Source organism: Solea solea, chromosome 3, assembly GCF_958295425.1.
Source record: "Solea solea chromosome 3, fSolSol10.1, whole genome shotgun sequence".
Lineage (NCBI taxonomy): Eukaryota > Metazoa > Chordata > Actinopteri > Pleuronectiformes > Soleidae > Solea > Solea solea.
This window is the reverse complement of record NC_081136.1, coordinates 8,257,537-8,278,859: the sequence shown is the minus strand read 5'-3', so window position 1 is coordinate 8,278,859 and position 21,323 is coordinate 8,257,537. Positions and strand designations below refer to the sequence as shown.

At 41.3% G+C, this 21,323-nt stretch overlaps 1 protein-coding gene across 13 annotated transcripts in view; it reads left to right on the top strand.

Annotated features, from left to right (window-relative positions):
• nrxn2b (neurexin 2b) overlaps positions 1-21,323 on the top strand; it is a 504,397-nt gene that overhangs the window by 229,581 nt on the left and 253,493 nt on the right. For all 13 annotated transcript variants that reach the window (XM_058626079.1, XM_058626077.1, XM_058626088.1 and 10 more), the window contains 2 exons: positions 13,888-14,061; positions 18,327-18,446. In XM_058626079.1, coding sequence (XP_058482062.1) covers positions 13,888-14,061; positions 18,327-18,446 — 294 coding nt within the window. The remainder of the gene's footprint in view (positions 1-13,887; positions 14,062-18,326; positions 18,447-21,323) is intronic.

Genomic DNA, 21,323 nt, shown 5'->3' with positions numbered 1-21,323 from the left:
CCGTAAGAGGGTAGGCAGCAGAGAAATTGCATAAGGGCAGTGTCCTTGCACTGGGCTAAAGAGAAAAGTATTGAGTCTCCTAAAGCTGCAACCACAGGGATTTCGGAGTTTGACATTAGTTACAGTGCTTTTAGCAGTACGACACACACTATTATGCCTGATCTCACAATTTTAATGGTGAATGCAAATTAAGTGCATTGTGCATATAACCAATTATGCGACTGTCACATATGCTTTGGAGTGAGAATGTAATTACTGCATCTAATGAACGTTTGGTTTTGGTGTTTTTAAGTATATAGCAGAATATGCAACTACTATAGCATACCTGCTCCTACAATCATCTGAAGCAACTGATGTAATTAGTGGGTTGAGTGATTGCTTCTGCCCAAGCTGTGGCAGAGAGACGGCTGTCAATCATTCCGACACTGTGCTGCAGGTGTCGGACGATGCCACCCAGTCTCCCCCCCCCCCCCGGTGTTTGTTTCCACGTTTGCACTGTGTCCTTTCCAATCGAGCGGGAACGCCTCACAACTAATCCCCGAGCAGCAGAAGAGACGCTCACCATCAGCTGTCAGTGTAGTTTAGAAAATGTAAACATAATCTGTTGCCTCATTGTTGTGGGAAAGCGCCGTTCTCCGAGCAATACAACAGTGTTAGTGTTCCCTCACTCAGCCCCCTCAGAGTGATTAATAGAGAATTGTGACTCCTCATAAAACAGTACCGACCAAGCGTGAGCTGACGGGATCCCACAGCTGCCCAACCACAGCACCATGCAGCAACAATGGCCACATTTGCATATGTAGAATTATGGACACGCCATTGAATGATTTGTCTCTTAAATGAAACAGAAGGCAATATTTTTTGCCCGTTCAGTGCCAAATGTACACAGTGTAGAGTGGGCAAGTGTTGCTGTTCATCTGGGTTACTTTCTAAACTGGTCCTGCTTAGAGGAGATGGGGTGTCAGAGGCTAGTTTAGTGCGAGTGTGAAGGACTCAAGTCAGGGTAAAATATCTCAGTCCTCAAATCCCCCATCTAATTGGACATGCAAACTGTGCTCTGTTCTTCTGCATTGATTATTCCCTCGCTCAAATGTCATACACAGCTCCAGCACTACGCTACAGTGCCATAAACAAGAGCAACGTATCAGACCTGCATGTGTTCAGGTGTAAAAAAATTCATATGCATCTTACTGTAGATATCAGCAAAATGGAAAATCTGTTTCTCACAAACTCTATATTTGAAAGGGGGGAAAAAAACAAACCACTTCTTGCACTTGCTTTATTGGTGTGATTGCCCAGAGAAAATGGGTAAAATAGGTTTTGTGTTATCTTTCTTCCTCCTCTTTCTTTTTGGACAAGCAAAAAAAAAATAATTCTTCTTTGTCGGCTTAAGTATGATGTGGGAACAACACGCACTCAGTCCCTGAGGATTGCACAGAGTGGATGTAGTTTACTACAGCGCGTCTCCGAAGGAGAACACGTTGAACATACGGCAAACAGGGAATTAAGCGCTGTCATTTCTGTTGATAACCTGCAAAACACAGTAATCGCAGCCTGTTACCACATATCAGCCCTGGAATGGGCCCTGTTCATTCCACAGTGAGGCTCAGATTAAAATGATCCTCATCTCATGCAGCAGAGCCGCTTTACAGTATGATAATGCAGAGGAATCTATTAGACATACCACAGACGGTGGAAAAACACATTAATTCATGAGAAGAATATGATGAAACAATTTGGCATCAAACACATTTTGTGAACTTGTGGAGTTTGCACTTATTCGTTTGATATGGAAAGTGTTACACGCATTACGGCCGACAGATGTGACTCCAGCCTTAGTCACCTACAACTACTCATCAGCTGGGAAAAAAAAGGAGTAAAGTGTATCCATATACAATTCACTTGCAATAGACGTCGTTATCAAACAAGAGCCGCTTTTTCTGCGCAGAACAAATCTCCTCAGACGGGTAAGAATAGAGCTGCTTACAATTCAAAATGTCACAGGGCAAATCGGTCCAAATAAGTCGTGCGACTGCATAATGATGCAACCGTACAGGAATAAGATTTGTGTCAATATTTTCAAACAACACTTTTCACGAAGCAAACTGCACTTTTTTAAGAAGCAAATAAAATATTGATTCAAGCATATTGCATTTTATTGTTTGAAAATACACGTGTTCTTTGCACTCCCTGATTTGTTTTTTCTAATCTGACCATGGGCGGGCCTTAGGAAGCTGCCTGCTGATTGGCTACTGAGTTTCGGAGCGACAGCTCAATGGGCCGTCGGTAGTCACAGGCTTGGAGTCTCTGTCCGTCTAGAAACTCGTTCCCCAAGCTTTCCCCGTCGTCATCGGACAAAACAATTGTAAGAATCTAACGATTATAAACGTTAGATACTTACACTTATATTGTTCCAACCTAGACACAAAGAACAAATCAGGGAGCGCATTTTTAAACAATAAAATACAATATTTTTTAATGATTAAATTTTAGTTGCTTCTGAAAAATGTTGTTGTTTGACACAAATCTAATTTCAAATACCCCCCCCCCCCCCACGGCTGCCACTTGGCTGCAGGTAATTGTTAATAATCACTGGATATATTTAAGCGTGATGAAGTGCAGACTGTCTCTACATGAAAGTGTTAACAAGCTTGTTATTATAGTTTTTTTCCTCTTCTTTCTTTCTTCACTGTTGAAACGACACCTGCTGCTGCAAGTTTTTGCCACCTGATTTGATTGTTTGTTTGTTAGTGTTTGTGGTTTTTTTTTTTTTTATCCGTTCTCAACTGTACAGCGACCTTGGTTATTCGTTATTATTATTCTTTGTAGTGAAATAGCTTACGCTTACAACGTGTTACTTGAGCCTAGCATTTAGTGATTAGCAATTTTAGGCTACTACCAATCACAGACAAGACCATGGCCTTGAAAAAAATGTATCCCCTCTTGGGAAGGTAGCAGGAACAATTAGCGTGCTATTTTTGACAGGGAGCATAAAGGTATACATGTACTGTCTTAATTTCAATTGATACCACTTGGGGTGAACAAAGGCTAATTGTCTCCATGTGTATATGCTAATTACGCCGCGGTTTTCCAAGTAATTAGTGGCACTGCTGCAACAATCTCACTATATGTTGTTCTTTTTATTCTGCCGTATTTGTCAGATAACTGGTTCCACTTACTCACAGTATAGAAACTTCATTCAAACTTTGAAACGCTCAGCTAAATTAGCACATTATTGCTATTTATTATTATTATTATTATTATTATTATGACTTGTGCACTCAGTGACTACCTGGACTTTTGCCCTTGTCAGGCTGCAGTTAAAACATTCTGGCGACGCAGTAGGAGAAGGACAAACATTTATTGAGTTTAGCGAGGAGTAGCATGTCTCACTGATATATTAGTGCCATTATTAAATATGGTGATGTGACATAGGGAACAGCAACAACAGTACAATAAATCTAACAAAGCATTTGTCAGGTTGAAGGGGTGCAGAGATGGGAATTATTTGGCATAACATATTCAGACAGTGTCTGTCCTTTTTCTTTTGGAGATTCTTACTAATGAGACGTACCTGTGCGGAATATAAAGCAATGACATTGAAAATGTTCCACTTTTTCAATAAGAGCAGAACAAATTGAAACACAATATGGAGAGAGAGAGAGAGTGAGGGAAGAGGACAGAAAGACAAACAGGTACACACAATTTAATGAGCTTTACTCTTGCTGGCAGGGAAATTGAGATTAGCCGTTCGATCACCTCAAAGCTTTTCTGTTTTTCCCCCTGCATCTTATTTAATATCCATGTCTGACAGACCTGGTCGCTAATCCTGCCACCATACCAAAACATCCTCCGAGCAAACCCAGGTACAACACGAGTTCCCAGCATTCCTCCCACCTCGTCCACAGCTAATCGCGCTTCAAGTAATAAAACTGTAGTTTCACAAATCGACAGTACAAGCTGTCCCAGGGGAAACATAATCGCATGGCGGAAAATACAATTTTAACCTCTCCAGTTACACAAACATAAGAGGCCAGGATATGACCACTGTTTTATTCGTGTACCGAGAGTTTCTGGCACCAGGTTAATTGTCTGGAACACACATTAGAAGTTGTTGGTACTTTTCGCAAGAAATGTGCACTTTAGAAATCCCTTTGCTCCCGTCCCTGAAAATGCTTTGATGATATTGTCGAATGGTTTATGCGTTTCCTAAACGAACAATGAGCAATAACCTTTATGTTCTCCTCATAATTAGCGTCAGCCACTTTACTTGTACATGACAATATCAGCGAGGAGAGTGTAACATCGTGTATGTTACACAGAAGTGGAATTTTACAATGATTTAATTCAATAATTGCACTCTTTTCCCTGCACCAACAACAAAACAGTCCATCTGTAATGTGCTGATATTTCAGAATATGGAATAGGAAACTATAATAGAAATTATAACAGAAACTTTCATTAATAATTCATTTCAAGTTAATAATCAATAAAGTATTGCACCCCTAAGGTGGAAATGGTCTAATTATATCTATTGTGCTTGTAAACATCTAAATCAAATTAGTCGGTTAATTTCTTGGCATGTATTCTTAGCCATATGTTGCATCCACTATGTGGGCAATTGTTTACAAAGAAACAACATTGAATTAAAAACCAGTGTTCATCGTCCACTTCTTTGTTATTATTTGTTATTACTTGTTTGCTCACTTTTTTTAAGCCTGCTACCCTCTTTACAGAAACACATTTCTGCCACAAATGCAGTGTCTTGCGTAATGACACGGTGGCATTGAGCGTATTAAAGAAAAAAAACAAAAAAAACACGATTGCATCATTTTTTTCCTTCTTCAGATTAAAGGATGAGGACGTTGACGTGAAGCCCTGGAAATGTATCTGTATGAGCTTGGTGAAAATTCAAAGAGGGTTTACGCCGCCTGTGTTTGTCCAGCGCCCAGCTTTGAAGGTGCCATTGTGAGGTCAACACTAGGTTGCATCATTCAATCATGAGCACTCTACGTGCTTGCATTTCCCCCTGTGTTCTGGGAGAACACACTCAACATTTTCACTTGGTCAGAGCAATATTCATTCATTGTCCCCGAGGTATTTCCTGTCCTTCTATTATAGCGTGTGGAGATAAAATGTCATTACCATATTACAGGATCTTCTATGTTGTGTAAGAAGATGTTCCTCTTCGCCAATTATTTCTTATTATCACCCTTTTCCTTCATTGCACGTCTGTGTGAAAAGCCTTTAAAATCAGCATTTTTGGGAGGGGGGGGGCAACACTATCTTTTAAGTCACACACAAGACAGGGATGTGATCATACTAAAGAACTCCGTTGTCCAACTGTGAGAATTGAAATCCTGTTCGTTTCTACTTAAGCCACCATGGAAACAGCAGAGAACATAATGTACTGCTCTGCTCTGCTGTGCTGTGCTGTGCCGTGCAGCGCTAATTATATATCTTTTTCTCAGAAGCATTCTTGACCTCATAATCTTTAGATGACTATACAGCGTTAGCTTTAAGGGTGCAGAGTGTGGAAGTGAGTTACCGTCTTAATGAGCCCATCCCTGAATCAATTGAACAGGGGTTCAAATACAGCTACAGACACGAGCTTCCATGGAAGTGTTCAAAAAAATATGCCTTGTAGACGCAAAGAGGGTTCTCTTTCCTTGTGAGAAGAACTATGCTAGAGGCATGTTCACCTCATTGCCGTCTGAGACCATTTAATGCATATGTATTTTCCTTCCTGAAATTTTTTTCTTAACCTTGGATTTGAGAGGAAATTTGGATATAAAAACAGATTAAGAAGAACTTTATGTAATATACAGATACTAAGAGCCATTCTGGTACCTGAAATCCCGAAGATGGTCAACCAGGTTTGAAAGTGAGACGGTTTTCAGATGAATTCTCATTTGACTTGCGTATTATTATTTTTGTTTTTAAATCACTTTGTGTCTGTACCTGTTAATCGATTGTGTTACAACATTCATTTAATTTCCTCTGAACCAGTGCTTCAGAATGCACCTGGTGCAGTATTATGATTGACTGAGAGGGCGGTGGCAATATAATGAAGATTTGTCAAAGCGGGCGCCCCGGAATCATTTGCATAATAATAACTAAACAAATCACTTTCAGCGTAACTGGATTAGTGCCTCACGTCAGATGGCATAAATGTCTTGAACAGTTTTCCAGCCGCCTCTGTCAGGTCGTCTCTGTGCTGGAAGCTTTAGGAGGCTTTAATCCACACCGCGCCGCCGTCTCCCTTTTATCATAATCTAAATCATAATCGTAGCATTTGATGACGTTGATATGATCGCAGATTTTATCTGGCTTATTAAATTTTAAACCAGCACCTCTCCCTCAGTATTTCTGTTTTTTTTTTTTTATCAGTGATGAATCGCCTTTAGTGTCACACACTGCCAAAACAAACCAACAGTAGCATCAGATTAACAGATTATAGATATGAGTCGACCTTTTTTCAACCAATCAACTTTTTTGTGGTTGTACCTTTTCTATACATTAAGTGATAAAGGTATCATTAGTCGATGGATAATTCATCTGGGCTTTTAGTGATAAAATGGTTGAAAGAAAAATAGATTTTAAGATTTACTTTTCCACCAACATTTCCAGGAACATTTATTACCAGGGCCTTATTTACCCCCATTCCAGCATTTACTGTTGTTACTAGCAGTAAATGAGAAAAGTTCCTGTGGTGGAAAAGAGGCTCTGCCATTAGACGGCATTTTAAGGCCGCAAGTTGGTAAACTACTCAATCTCTGGCACCAAAGTCCGTACAGGAAATCTCTGTTTGGCTTGCTAAGACTCAGGAGCTGCTGGTTCCTCATGTAAATCGGAACAAATGATCTCAAACAAAAACAAACAAACATATTTTGCGTCGTCCTTTAAAGCCTGTTAACCTCCCTTCCTGATTCTTTTCTGTTTCCTTTTATATTCATATTCCTAGCGTGTCCTTCTTTACACCCTCTATGTTTCCGCTGAGTGTCAAAACTCTTTCAATAAATGATGGGATTCAGTTTGAGTGCTGCAATAGAGCAGTGTATGAAAGCTCCCCCCCCCCCCCCCACTGACCTGTCTTGCATTACAATTTAGTGCAGCATTACTCACAGTTTTGACCATTTTTGTCACCCCTTCCTCCTGCTGTCTCCCTCGTCTTCTCCTTTCGTCAAAAGCCAGATTCTCCACTGGACGTGCAGCTGTGTTTGATTAAGATGACGCACACAAACACACAATCACGCAACACCTACACCTCATTGTGTGTTGTCTTAAATAAAGGCAACAACACAAATAATATTAAGACATTTCAGAATCATGCACTGTGTATAAGCACTATCTTAAGTAACCAGCCACTAGGCATCACTATATTTAAATAGACAATATACAGTATACAGATGAGGGTATAAGTATGTGCAATATAGAGTTTCTTATATCTTTCTTTTTCCAGCACAACCTATAGGCAATCTGCAGCACAGATCTGTGCCACATGAGCACTTAGGGTAAGGTATTGTATAGTAATCATTTCAATTACCTCGGATCGCTAAACCTATTTATTCATCTTCTGAGTGTTCCTTCGCTCTCTGCCTCTCTGCCTTAAAGAAAATACTCAAATAAAAGTAATGTAAAAAACTGCCATATTCAGAGAGTCAAACTTGCTTTGCCCCATGTTGACCATAAATCCTTTTTGTCCTCATAAACTGGCCTGTAGTTGCGTTATTTGAGTCGTTTCAACTGACTTACATGTCATAACGTAAACAGAGATTCTGTGAGGTCACGTCACTCCCAAATTCAGCTCCACTGGACAACTTCCAGCAAATTTCACCTCAACTACATCAAGTCTGAGGGCCGTGCAAATGAAACCTCTGCCATTTAACAGCTACATTGAAAAAATTAGCCAAGGGGAGCATTCACAAAGTAAGTCTGAACTGGTGACCTCTACTCCAGGTCTCTCATTGAGCGTGGAATCATCTAAAGTTAAAAAAGAAAGCGGGATTATGAAAAAAAAAACATGTGCGATGATGCCGTGAGTTCAGTGGGTGTAAAATGAAAGGGCAGAGGCGATAGAGACAAATATCTGGAAAACGGAGAGTAAGAGGTTGTGACTGAGCAAAGTGAGAAAAAGTGACGGGCGTTCGACAGGAAAGAGCACAGCCACGGCAAAGTGAAAGGACACTGAATATGAAGTGACATTTCGTGGAAGGCGAACGGAAGCATGAAAATGTGTAATGATGCCTGTCTGTGTCACTACACAGTTTTTCCACAAAGTCACCAGGAGTCTTTTAATGGACCCGCGGGCCTCATGACTGTGTTTTTTTTGTGAACGCAGTCACATGATTAATTCTCTCGTTCCTGTTTTGTAGGAATAATTAATGTCTTCTTTTTTTTTTTCCTCTTATGTAGTTACATTTCCCTGTCAGGAGGGTATGGGTTATTTCCAGCTTGTTGGACTTTGATTCACAGGCTGTGACATAAATGGTTATGTTAGATATATTGCAAAGCTTAGTGTCAGTGTGGTTTATTAACTTCCCACGCAGCTGTATAAACTTGGCTGCTGCGCCCCCCTCATCAGCATAAGTGGCGACGACTGAATCACATAGTAAGTAGTGTTCTTTGTGCGTCGATAAATCCTTTGCAACGTGACAGAGATGATGTGTGTGCAAATACCACTGATTTCCCGGTGATAATGATGATGTTAAATGAATACCTTGAGGTCACTGTGCACATTGTAGCCATAGAGATTAAAATCCACTTCCTCTCCAGTTGACTGGAGCCAATCCAAACAGCGTACACTGTACTACTGTTACTGGTGAGACTACTGGATAAGATGCGGACAAAAAAGGTTTTTAAGGCTCCATATTGGCTACATTGTTTCCTGTTCAACAAACAGCACTGTGCTGATTGCTAATTAATATGACATAGAGACTGAAATGTTTTAAAAAGTAGCAATGGTACTGATTCATTTTGGCGAATACAATCAAACATAAGTCAGCCAGTTTCACGCTTAAGGTAGAAATTATGGCAAGAAAGGTTTTCTTAACCTTCTCCTCGAACATCGAGAGAGAGCGAGCGCATAACACCACCTGTAGTTACATTACAAGTGAAAGCGACCATAATGTGTGAAAACCATCTATCTGTATATTTTCTCACTGGAATTAACAGCTCTTTCTATACCACTCTCAAGTACAGAGTGACACAACTTACAATTTAGCACCAGCATTATCAATATCCTCGACGCCGATCTCGTCTTTTTGTGGCATCTTTGCACGTCAGAAAACTTTTAGAATGATTAATCGCTGATTCCCCGCGTCCTCCATTTTTCCGTTTGCCACCGTCCCATTCCTGCCTATGACGGTCACTGCCTCTGTCTAACTGTAATTTGTTTGTACGGCGCACAGCATATGTATGGATGTGTGTTTGCATGTGTTTCGGTTCGTCTCATCAGCAATAATTCAGTCGCTCTCAATTAGAGTCGGCGTGAGCGCAAAGCAACACGAGCAACTCAGGGGGGGAGATAGTGCTGAGTCGAGAGGAAAGCAGAGGTTCTTAATAGAGCATTTAATGAAAGTTAATGGTCAGCTTTGTGTTCTGCTGGGACTTGGCTAGAGGAAGTTGAGTGTTGTTTAAAGATGAGACCAGACATTGTGTGTCTATGGCCTAGTCTCGTGATCAGACTTCTTTCAATGATGGATATAAATAATGCATATCATAGTATTGCCAGATATGGGCAAAGACTGCAATAACATCGTTCACTTGGGAGCCAATTACAGGCTAGAAAGAAATACAGGTGTTACCCTGAGTTGACATGGTGAACTGACCAAAGGCACTGACTGTATTTTAATGATCTAAGTGCATGGTCTAAAGCACCACAGCTTTACAGCCAAAGCAGTGGGGAAAAATACACAGGTGAATGGTTTAAGGGTTGTTCTTGGTCTCTTAATTATGCAAGGTTTGCTTTTCTTTTCTTTTTTTGAACATGCAATTAACAAATCGGATGTTCAGCTCCCATTACCTTTTGAAGCTCTTGTGCTTTGGCTTATTGCTATTAGAAGGCCAAGGATAGAAGATGGAGCACTTAATACCATTTACACTACTTGGAATTTAAAGTGCGTCTCATGGATATTTTACCCATGTAATCATTCCCTTTAAACTGTGAGGTTAGAGGCCATCGCATGGAAACACATGCCTTTTAGTCGGCCTAAGACAATACTACGTTTTTCTTAATGTCATCTAAACATATTAGTCTGACTAAAATTTAGATACATAGATACATACATAGTCGGATTACTCCTCCATGTAAAGGTCAACAGGAAACTGACTAATTACACACTAGCTTACAGAGTGATACAGCATTCTTGCAAGGTCTATGGAGACTTCTACGGAGTCAGAGTCAAATATACACGGTCAATAAATCGATTTTCTCGTGTATACTCGGTTGGGGGTTGACTGTCTTAGTCGGACTATGGCCTTATCTCGATTAAACTGGCCATGTTAACGTACTGACTGTATAGCTCTTTAAAAGCTAATTATGTTCAACCTATCAGTTAGTACTCCCAAAAGCACATTTTCATGTCAGCAAAAGTGGATATATAATGGTCTGCCTACCATAGAAGACAGAGTCATAAATTAGACTTATAGATTTATCTGTAAGCCTTGACTGTCCAGTGTAAATGTTGAGTCACTGTGCTCAACCCGACCGTGATGTCAGAGGCTCTTCAGAGCTCTGTATCATAGCATCCCAACTCCTCCCTTCAGCCTGGGAGAGGTCATTATGTTAACTGTGCAGATGTGGAGGTTGAGGTCCCTGGTGACATCTAAGATGCTATAATTGGTCCCGTCTGTTGGGTTCCACTGAGCTCTTCAACAGTTCAGCTATTCATCATTGCTGGGGCAGCAGAGCCAGGACACAATTTGATACTAGGAGAAAATAATAGTGAGTTATTGTTCTGTTCTGCTCCCTCAACAGTCTCAGAAAAATCTTTATTCAAAGATCAGGTTTTAGATATGGAAAGAACACAACAGCATCTTGTTGGACATTGAGATAGCAGCCATCTTCAACGTCGTTGAGCACATTACACACAGCATAAAAAGCCAATAAACACTGTGAGCCTAAGAGATAAATTATTTCCTGGCAAAGTTGATCACTGTGTGATAACCCAGAGCAGCAACTCGAAATCAAATATCTGAGTAAAATAAAACGACTGTGAAAACTACCTTTAATGGGAAGTTACTTTACGCTTATTGTGATACTAGTTTGCCAATGTTTTTTAAAGGAACCTCCAGAGTAAGCACCAAAGTGGATGGGCTACAGTTCTTCCATGGAACAATCTGTTCATGGCCCATATCTACAAACAAGTCAAAACTTTATCCGAGGAAATATATTATTCAGATTCAAGCACTCCTCCAAATTGAACACAATGACAGCCCAGTTTTCCAAGTGGGCTTTTGCATATTTATCCATATTCTGTCATCTTTACTTTACTGAAAGAAAACAAATAAAAAACAAACATGAATTTCTATTTTTTTTTTACAACAGTACGTCTGCTACAGCCTTGCCTCCTGTCTCGTCTCTACTCTGGTGATGCAGCCAGCAAGTGGCGTCTCATACATGCTGTGGACTCAGCGGGAAATATGCTATTTGCTCTTTTGAGATTAACTCCATACCAATAATTTCATATTTGCGAAATGGTTCTTACAGCTGCGATTCCGGCACATCACTCAGTTGGACAGATAATGAATTTGTTGTATTGATTATGATGCCCGGGAGCCCCAGAACGGGAAATATGAAGTGTCAAGTGCTCATTAATTCTACAGAGAAGTTGGCAAACATCATTGACTCATTCCATTACACAAAGTCCACATATAATTGACCTTGTGGCTCATTGCTCCCTCAGAGTGCTGAAGTTAAAAGTGCTTCATTTTTAAGCTGAAGGGAAAAATAACATATATATATATATATATATATATATATATATATATGTATAGTTTTTTTTCTGACCATAAAGGTTCTCTGATGGTTCTGTCCTTGTAGCAGGATCTCATCCCAGTTTGAAATGTTTTTGCTGGGTGTTCATTTTGTGCCCACTGAGAGATAAAGCGTAAAAAGTAGGTTTGTTGATGAGAAATGCCTAAAGCATTTCAAACTGCGTTTATACATATGCACTTACATCAAAGGCCTCTTTGTGTTTTCTCATAATTTCACTTGGCTTTTTTTTTTTTTCTTTTTCGCACAACTCAACAGAAAGGACGACTGAGAGAGGAATGGAGAAGTAGAGTAAAAGTAATTGGGCTTAAAAGTGGATGAACAGTTCCTTTTATGTCGCAATGCAAAGAGACCTTATTTGTGCTTGAGCATCGAGATATTTCAAAACCCAGGCTTGCTGAGGAGGATAGGTACAGTATGTGGATGGAATCATTTCCAATGCTTCAGGCTTTTTGCTGTACTATTCAGGTCAAGTGCAAGTCTGAAATTGACTCATGTCTTCGTTAAAAAACATGTCGGAGCATTCATCGTGGCACCCATTTTGTCAGGGGACATGTTGCTAACTCTGCTTGGCATTAAAATAAGGGATGGGACGATACCACTTTTTTGTGTACCACAAATAAGTATCTACCTATACTGATGTGAGTCAGATGGAGTCATTTTAGACCATTTATGAACTATGAAGCTGTTAACAACACATTAGTCATTTCAAAGACATAATATATAATATATAACAAAATTTTATTGTGAACAACCTGATATGTCTTGGGGAAATTTCAAGAATATTATGCTTAATTGACCATTTGTACATGTACATTACAACTTTAAAAAATGACAGCATTTCATAATGTAAAATGTTCTCATTTAGCCCTCTGGTGGGTTGATTCTGGCCTATTTTTTGACACCCCTGTTGTATAGGATTTTTGGACTATATCAGATTTTACATTTTTAACAGTCTGATATCCGATCCAGTGATTTGACCTAATTAAAATGTAAGTTTTGTCTTTTGGTGACGGTTTATTGTTCCCTGCTGTATCTGGAATCACATGAAAATTACAGTGCGTCAGGAACACAACGCCCTTTTGAGGCACTGACTTTAACGGTAGTGATTGTATATAGAGATAATTAAAAAAAAAAGCAAGCACAGCGTGGTGGTACACGATCAGCAAGATACAGAATGTAGAGATGTAATTACCACAATATGATCATAGCCATGTTCCCTTGTTGATCAGGGATGTTCTCTTTAATCAACATGAAAGATAATTATGACTGTTAATTGTCACGCTACATGTGAGTTTGATTTAGTCACTTGATAGTTTACTCTACCCAAACATGACGTAGTAGGTAATAAATGTGCATGTTACGACCAGGCCTAGGGGAAAACCTGATCGCAACAGGAATGTGGAGACTTCCCTCTTCCCAGCTCCCAATAAACCACCAGCAACAAGTAAAACAAACCATTTTAAAAGGTTTATTACAAACAGTCTGGCTGTGAGTGGCTCAAGGAAGTCCACCGCAGCTGCGATGATCAGGCCTCTCGTACTGGAACCTACTGTGCAGGGCTAATCAGCTCCCAGGGTCCACCTGGACACACACCTGTAACCCATCTCACACTCACATACAGACACATACACACAAGGAAAGTGAAGAAAGACCCTGGGGTCGTAGCAGTGTTTTCCTGCAGTGTGGAATCATCAAATTGGGTTAGTACGAATGATCGACACCACAAGCTTTATTTTGACACATTTCAGTGGTGCATGGAGCACGGAATCCACTCGTTATCTCTATCAAGCAAGAAGAGTACTGGCACCTGTGTGCTAACGCTGCCAAAAGCCAGACTTGTGTCTCTCAACTTTGAAGGTGTAAAAAATGTGTCTGTGCGTGTTTTGCAGGAGAGCTGTATATCGGTGGTGTGGCGAAGAACATGTACAGCAATCTGCCCAAGCTGATTGCGTCCCGGGACGGGTACCAGGGTTGTCTGGCCTCCGTGGACCTGAATGGGAGACTCCCCGACCTGATTGCAGATGCTCTCCACAGGGTGGGTCAGGTGGAACGAGGCTGCGATGGTGAGTGTGTGCGAATAGTTAATATGACTTATTTTGTTTGTTGAATGCAGAATGATGAGTTGGACGTGTAGGAGTTTGAATATTGGACCAAGAAAGCATGCTGTAAGGAGGTTGCACTCATTGTTAATGTATTAATACAGTAGGTTTTTTAAGTACTTTGCAGAATACTCAGTATGCATTATGTTCACTTACAGCTTTTGTTCATGTGTTGTTATAATCCGATGTTCTCAAACATTTACAACATGACCATCGGGGGGGTCAGCGTTGCAGCTGTAGTCTCCTTTTTGTGTACATTTAATGTCAGTGGTTTAGATGCAGATGTCATAACAAGGCCATATAGTTTACTGCCAAGTGTTTCACACACTCATATTTACGCTGCGTTAACTGTTGCTAAAAAAGATAAACAAAATGTTCTCGTCGAGCAGTTTTATCGGCACCTTTGCGCAAACACAAAGGCATTGTTTACACGCCACTTTTCTTCTCCTCTGTTTTAAACAAGCCACTCTACATTTTTTTTTGCAGTTTTCATTTGCGTCCATAAATCCAATCTGTTTGCCTCTATGGACTGATTACATGCAAGCCTGCCATCTGCACACTGAGCTTCCAGTAAAGAGACGACGCCACTACAGTAACTCAGTGTAGGCTCCTGCAGCTGCAGCTCCCCGATGTGCGCCAGTAACCACACCCAGATACTCTCCGCTGTGGACAGTCCTTTACAGTCAAACTCCCCCTTCGTCTATATATCCTCTCTATTGCCACCGTAAAAATCTGCATGAGTGTGGGATTTCTCTCTCTTTCCTTTTAGCTCTCCTTTAGATGTTTAGCTGGAGCATTTTCCCTGCCTGCCACACACCCCACCCTTTACCCTGTCCGCGACACCACGTCTCAATGGCATACTGAGCACTGGCGAGCACAAACTTGATTTCCCCCGAGGGCCACACTGGCTGACTCGATGCGGCACCGATCAAGCCCCCCCCCCCCTTGATCCCTAATGCTAGTACTTCTGCCAGCCAGCCTTATTACCTACCTAGAGTTAGACAACACAATTACTTCACTTCAGACACAGTTTAGAACTACGTCAAAGCCATCATATTGACTCCTGCAGGCACCCGAAGTGGATGCTAATATTATTTAATGAGCGGATATTCCAGTGAGCTGAGCAGGTGCAATTTAACGGCGATAGAGCAGTGGCACTTTTCAGGCAAAGAATGGGACAGAATGACCCGAGGCTTCTGCAAATTTATGTATCCCCTTGTTGATATTACAGAAAGAGAGCAAAAACAATCACCACTGGGTAATCTCTCTAATCAAATCCAGAACATTATTTCTGTTATCTAATTATGCTGTAATCAAATTCTGAACCAATTTCCATACAACAGAGAAGATACAAAAAAAAAATCAGCTAAATTACAATACCAAAGTCCCAAAGATGACGGTGTTTAATATGACTTTTTTCCAAAATGCAGCGTTGCCCCACACACGGAGCGCTGCCAAAGTCCTAAATGACTCGCCTCTGGGGTCATCGTCGTGGACTGGGAATACTCAGTGGTCAGAGGTGGCTGCTGGACCGGTCTCTCTAGACCTGTAAGGCCAGACCAAGGCCAGAACGCTGACCTTGTTCTTGTTGAACTCTTCTACCTTTAGTGAATCATAAGAGCAAGAAAAGGGGAAGTAGAGTGAAACAGGAAAAAAGGGGCAGAGAGAGACAAAAAAAACATTGTTGCTGACTCACGGTAACTCAAGTGTGGAGGAACACAGAAGCAAGAACATACAGTTTGAAATGTATATGAAGACAGTGACATTGCAGAAAAATAACAGGACACACTGACTGAGGCAGCTGTTTCACAGTTAAATAGATTTTAAGATAAGTGGATCACAACGGCCAACATGTGCTGCAGCTGCTGCTCAACATTGTGAGCCTGTATTTATTATGTTTCGATCCACTGGATCCATCTGTGTAGAACTTTACCTGCTTGTACCATCTTACATACTGTCAGTATGACACATTTTTTCTATTCTTATCTTGAAGTGAAGGCCAAGGAGAAGAGGGTGGGTCTTTAAAAGTGATTTAAAATGTTGGAGGCAGATATTTCAATGGGTAAATGTAAGATGATGCCAAACCTTTAAGAGCTTTACAAACCAACAGTACAATTTTAAAATCAATCCTTATTCAAATAGGAAGCCAGCGGAGGGAGCGCGACACAGGTTATTTTTTCCAGTCAGAAGTCGAGCGGCGACGTTCTGGACTAGCTGCAGTCGTTGGATAGATGACTGGTCTAAGCTCACGTACAGAGAATTACAATAATCCAGCTGAGATGTTAAAAAAAAGCCTAGATTAGTGTCTTTAAAACTTTGAGATAGTGAGATAGAAAACTCAGCATTGCAGCATTGTGGCCTATTTTTGACTGACAATAATGCCAACAGATGTTTCAAATGTCACCCAGCTGATAGTTGAAGGAACAGGCGACCGCACGCGTGTTTCTTCTCTTTGGGTTGCTACTGTGACGTAAAACTCATTCTCTCCTGATATTGTTCAGGAGTCTCCTCAACATTTGTAGCGGATGTGTTTTGGGGTTTTTCTTGTGCTCCAACAAACCCAAGACACCTCATTTTCTTCTCAGGCACACTTAGAGAGGTAGTGTTTAGTGGATCAATAGTTGAAAGAAAGGGTAAGGATTACATTACGTGGTTATTAATTACGGCATAGTGCATAATTAGCTCCTCGAGGGAAACCTTTAATGGGGCAACGACGGGGCTGTGGCAACGCCGACAGAACGAGCCGATAGGAGCTTAATTCAGTTTAAGTGGACATTTTTGAGCGGAGCGAACGCTTTTATGAATTGATACGTTTTGATTATTTATTTTTCTATTGGGGCGGTTGAAAAGTTGGGGCTTTCTTTTTTTTAATTGGGCCATTTGTAAAAGGCACAGTGACATATTGGTTTATCTATGCAGAAACAAATTAGTCTGGCACTGAACCATGGTTCTTCGGAAATGTTTGCGCTTAATTGAGATTTTAATGAGAACCCCCCCTACACACACACACCATCACCAACAAGATAACCACCACATGTAGTTATTTTTAGACGTCTCTTGCCTTAGACTTAATCTGCACGCTTATCTTTTATCTATTATTCAGCTTTTTTTTTTTTCCCACTCCATCTAATTTTGAGAGCAGTTATTTGAAAACTTGTTTTTGTTTTGTTCTCATTTCCGTCGTCGGTGTTAGTTTCTAAGAGGATAGAGTCAGTCAAGGCAGACACTTAATAAATAATGTATTAATATAATCTCAACTCATGTGAGATTTGCCTGCTGGGTCAATAGTATATACAGTGTGAAGGAAAGTGATTTAGGCTGTAAAGAGTTTTCAAGGAAGTCTGACTCAGTACCTGTGTGAGTAAGTGGTTGGAATTCCGCGGAGAAATTACAACGGCGGAGTTTCTAATTGACAATTTAAATATCTTCAGCCATCCATGACTATGGGAGAGAGCAACAGGAGAACGCACCCTCGTGCCTCCCGTATACAAACCCACAAGCAGGCATGCGCGTTCACAGGCGCTCGCAGTAAACCGCAGCTACCAACGCTGATTTCCAATGCAAATGTGCCCCCGGTCCTCTAATTACACCAGGTTTCAACCTTGAATAATGTCAGATTTAATATGAACACAGTTCTAAGCCACATTAATCAAATCATTTTCAGTCTGTCGGCAAAAGGCTGCCACATTTGATTTTAGTCCTTTCGACACAAGTATTGGAAATTGTGTTGATGATTTATTTTTTTCACGGTTTTTGCGTTAGTGAGCCGTGCTTTAAAAACACTGAATATCGCGTTTAAAAGTTAGCGCTGGGTTAAAAAAATAAGTGATAAAACAACACCGTTAGAGCCTTGTTATTGTACATGAGCTCATTTAGGTTGTTTACTCGTCTTTTCACGACCACTGTGATCTAAAGCCGACTTAAGTTACTGGTTACTTGGCGGTGCTGACAGTGGTCTAGTAGCGCACCTTCCACATTACAGGTAAAGTGTAAATATCATGTCGAGCCTTAAAAATGACCTTCAGCTGCCGTTGCAGAGAGCAGTGGAGGGCCAGCAGCGCGGCCTGAGGCCTTTCTGTCTGTCACAGCCGAAAGAGCTATAAATACTATGCCTCGCTCCTTAACATATATTGCTTTCTGTTCATCAATTATGATCCTGCACATGACATTTATTTACGTTTGGACCGAGAGCGAAACTCTTGATTTCTTTTTCGCTCATTTCCCCTCAGGACCCAGTACCACCTGTACGGAGGAGTCCTGCTACCATCAGGGGGTGTGTCTCCAGCAGTGGGAGGGCTTCACCTGCGACTGCACCATGACGTCCTATGGTGGCTCATTCTGCAATGACCGTAAGTGGGAAAACCTTACGCTACTGCTAATGGTTTACGTGTGCGACTGTGGCTGGAGTGAGTGGAGCAGGGAGAGATATTTGCCGGTGGATACGTGTAGTTGGTGCTTGTTAAGCCAAAGCTGCATGGGACTCATTTCCCATTACTCAATTAGTTTTAATACATTTAATTTAAACAAACACAAAAGCATACTATTTCATGTACTCACACATGCACAGTTTAATCAAGCTGAGTAGGACAACTTGCAGAGTCTGAGTACACATACGGAGGAGAAAATCGATTTATTGAGCCGTGTACTTCTGTTGACCTTTATGTCACAGAAAAACAATCATGTAGTTTGACCAAGGAGGACATTTTGGTGCATGCACAGAACACCAAGTCCGACTCCAGTCCGATGAATAATCGGACTATGAATCGCATTATATAGGTATGTTAATCTGACCAAGACCTCAATCTCAATTTTAATCAGACTAATGTGTTTATATGACATTAAGAAAACCAAATTATTGTCTTAGTCCGACTAAAATTGGACTTTGAACATGCACGTAAACACACTGATTGGTGCGACCAGCTCTCTCCCATTGTACTCGTCTACAGCTCTTTAGGAGACTGTTACATATCCAGGCTCACAATTCACAGCATTGGGTTGTGCTACTCTTCTACAGTCTTAATTTGGCATTAAAGCTAATAAGGCAATTCCTCCGGCATTTTTGCATCCAGAAATATCTTGCCCTGTGCAGCTTAAACAGCACTACAGAGCCTCACAGGTTTCCCCTCTCTTAATGATTCAACATTGAACACATTTCCCCCTTTAATTGATTAAATGTCAATATCAAAACCGCATGCTGCACTGCATGTGAACATTTCGCCACTTGTAATATTCTCTCACTTACCTATCGGTCATAGTAACGCCTCAGATTGTACTCAGCACTGGCCTTGAGATTGGCTCCTGGGCTGGTGAGGCACTGCCAACACACACTGTGAGGAGAAACGCTGATTTGAATCCCGGTGTCCCTGCCATGTGGCCACCCGCTGTGTGGCTGGCAGCAAGGGAGAGCAGGAAGATATGGAGAAAGAACAAAATAGATGTACTAAAAGGCGTAGTTTTCTTCATTCGTTTTAAGTGCTTTCTGGTTCCGGGGCCAACAATGAGTGCAAAAAGATTTGGTGAACGCTTTGTGTTGCAGCTCCGACACTTACATGTTACTTTGATGTTATCCAGCTGCGTTTAGAGACCTAATTTTAGCGTGAGGGAAGATGAACTCGCTCTCGCACGGATTAAAATTTGCCACTGTCGTCGACACAATTGTGGGTGCCGCCTTAGCACATTAGAGATATTAAAGTGTTATATTAATACACAATAAGAAAGGATTTGGTCAGACGGACACTTCCGCTGTGTTTAATGTTTGCAAATGTGGCACGGCTCGACTGGGTGAGATAGAGAATGTGTACAATTAGCATTCAAAACTCCACAGGATTGATTTAAACAGGGGCAAAGGCTAGGTGACAGGCTAATAGACTTGTTTGCATAAGTCCTTTTTTGCTTATTAAGTGGTCTGTGCCGAGTAAAGCCGCGTCGTCCTCGCCCTACTTTCTCCTACTTTTAAGTCAAACATTTTCTGACAGATTTTACCTTTGATTGTTGTGCGGCGTTGGCTGCCAATGTTAGTTGCGCAGCATGTGACAGTAAGGGCCTGATTAGCGAGGTGTTTCTTTGGCTCGAGGAAGACTACAGTGAGGAGATGGCAATAATAGCTGCTCTGTCGCCATGACAGCTTTGCTGAGATAAGCAGAAAGAGCCCCCGCTTCTTGAGAGAGGAGAGCAAATTATAAAGAGAGGCGAGGAGAGCGGGCTGCGGTGCTGATTCCTACACGCCGTGGGGTTTTTTTTTTGCCCGGGATATCTAAGTGGTTTCACCGTGCTAGTTTCAAAGATGACAGGAGAAGAAGTGTGTGGCAGTGGGGGAGCACAAACCGGCTTGCGCTCCGTGGAAAGACATAGGGGAATGTGTGACTGGTTTTCTGAGTGTGAAGAGCGGAGGAAAGGACCTCACCAGCAGACGTATCAAAAGAAAAGTAGACTGTAAGTGCAGTCCAAGAAAAGGAAACACTTAAGTAGAACAACTATCAGACGAAGCAATGGGCAGTTTTAGCCCTAAAAGATTTTAAAGTTCAAAGACAATCCGACAGTACTAACACACTACTGACACTGTATTCGGCTGCCCGTGAGAGTCCACTCTTCGCTGCTCTTTGTGTCTGTTCAATGTGCAATGTTTTCTTGGTGAGAGGCTGCCATGCCACAGTGTGACACATCTATAATATCTGAGCACATGTATATTTTACATCTGTAAAAATGAGACACTCAACACTCGACTCAAAAAATGTTAAACAGCTACTGGATTCACATATTTTACGACAGTGTGCATGCATTTCTCGAGTTGGTTTCTCCTGCAGTGTGTTTCTTCCCTTCCACGCCGTCACTTCAGGCTTTCTCGACTGGCTCCATTTAAGTCAACTTGAAATGCCGCAAGACATTATTTCATCTCTTGTCCTTGAAGCCCTGCAGCTCGGAGTTTGAACTTTTGGCTCAGCTCTCGCCGTCTCGGCCTCTTTCTTTCTTCACTTTGCCACGCAGGCAGCTTCTCCCTCCTTGAACCTTTCGAACGAGTCGCGCGTCAGAAATTGTCAACCCAGTTTTCTTTTCTTGAACCTCCTCTCAAAACCAAGGTAGGACTTTTCTGCGTCCGGTTTATAATGACTGAAAATACTAGTCCCTGTGTTGTTCTTCTGTCTACCTGAATGTCCGTGCGTCATATGAAAGCGACTGTATGTGTCGCATTTTTATAAATGATACAGTATGTGTGCGTGTGTGCTACC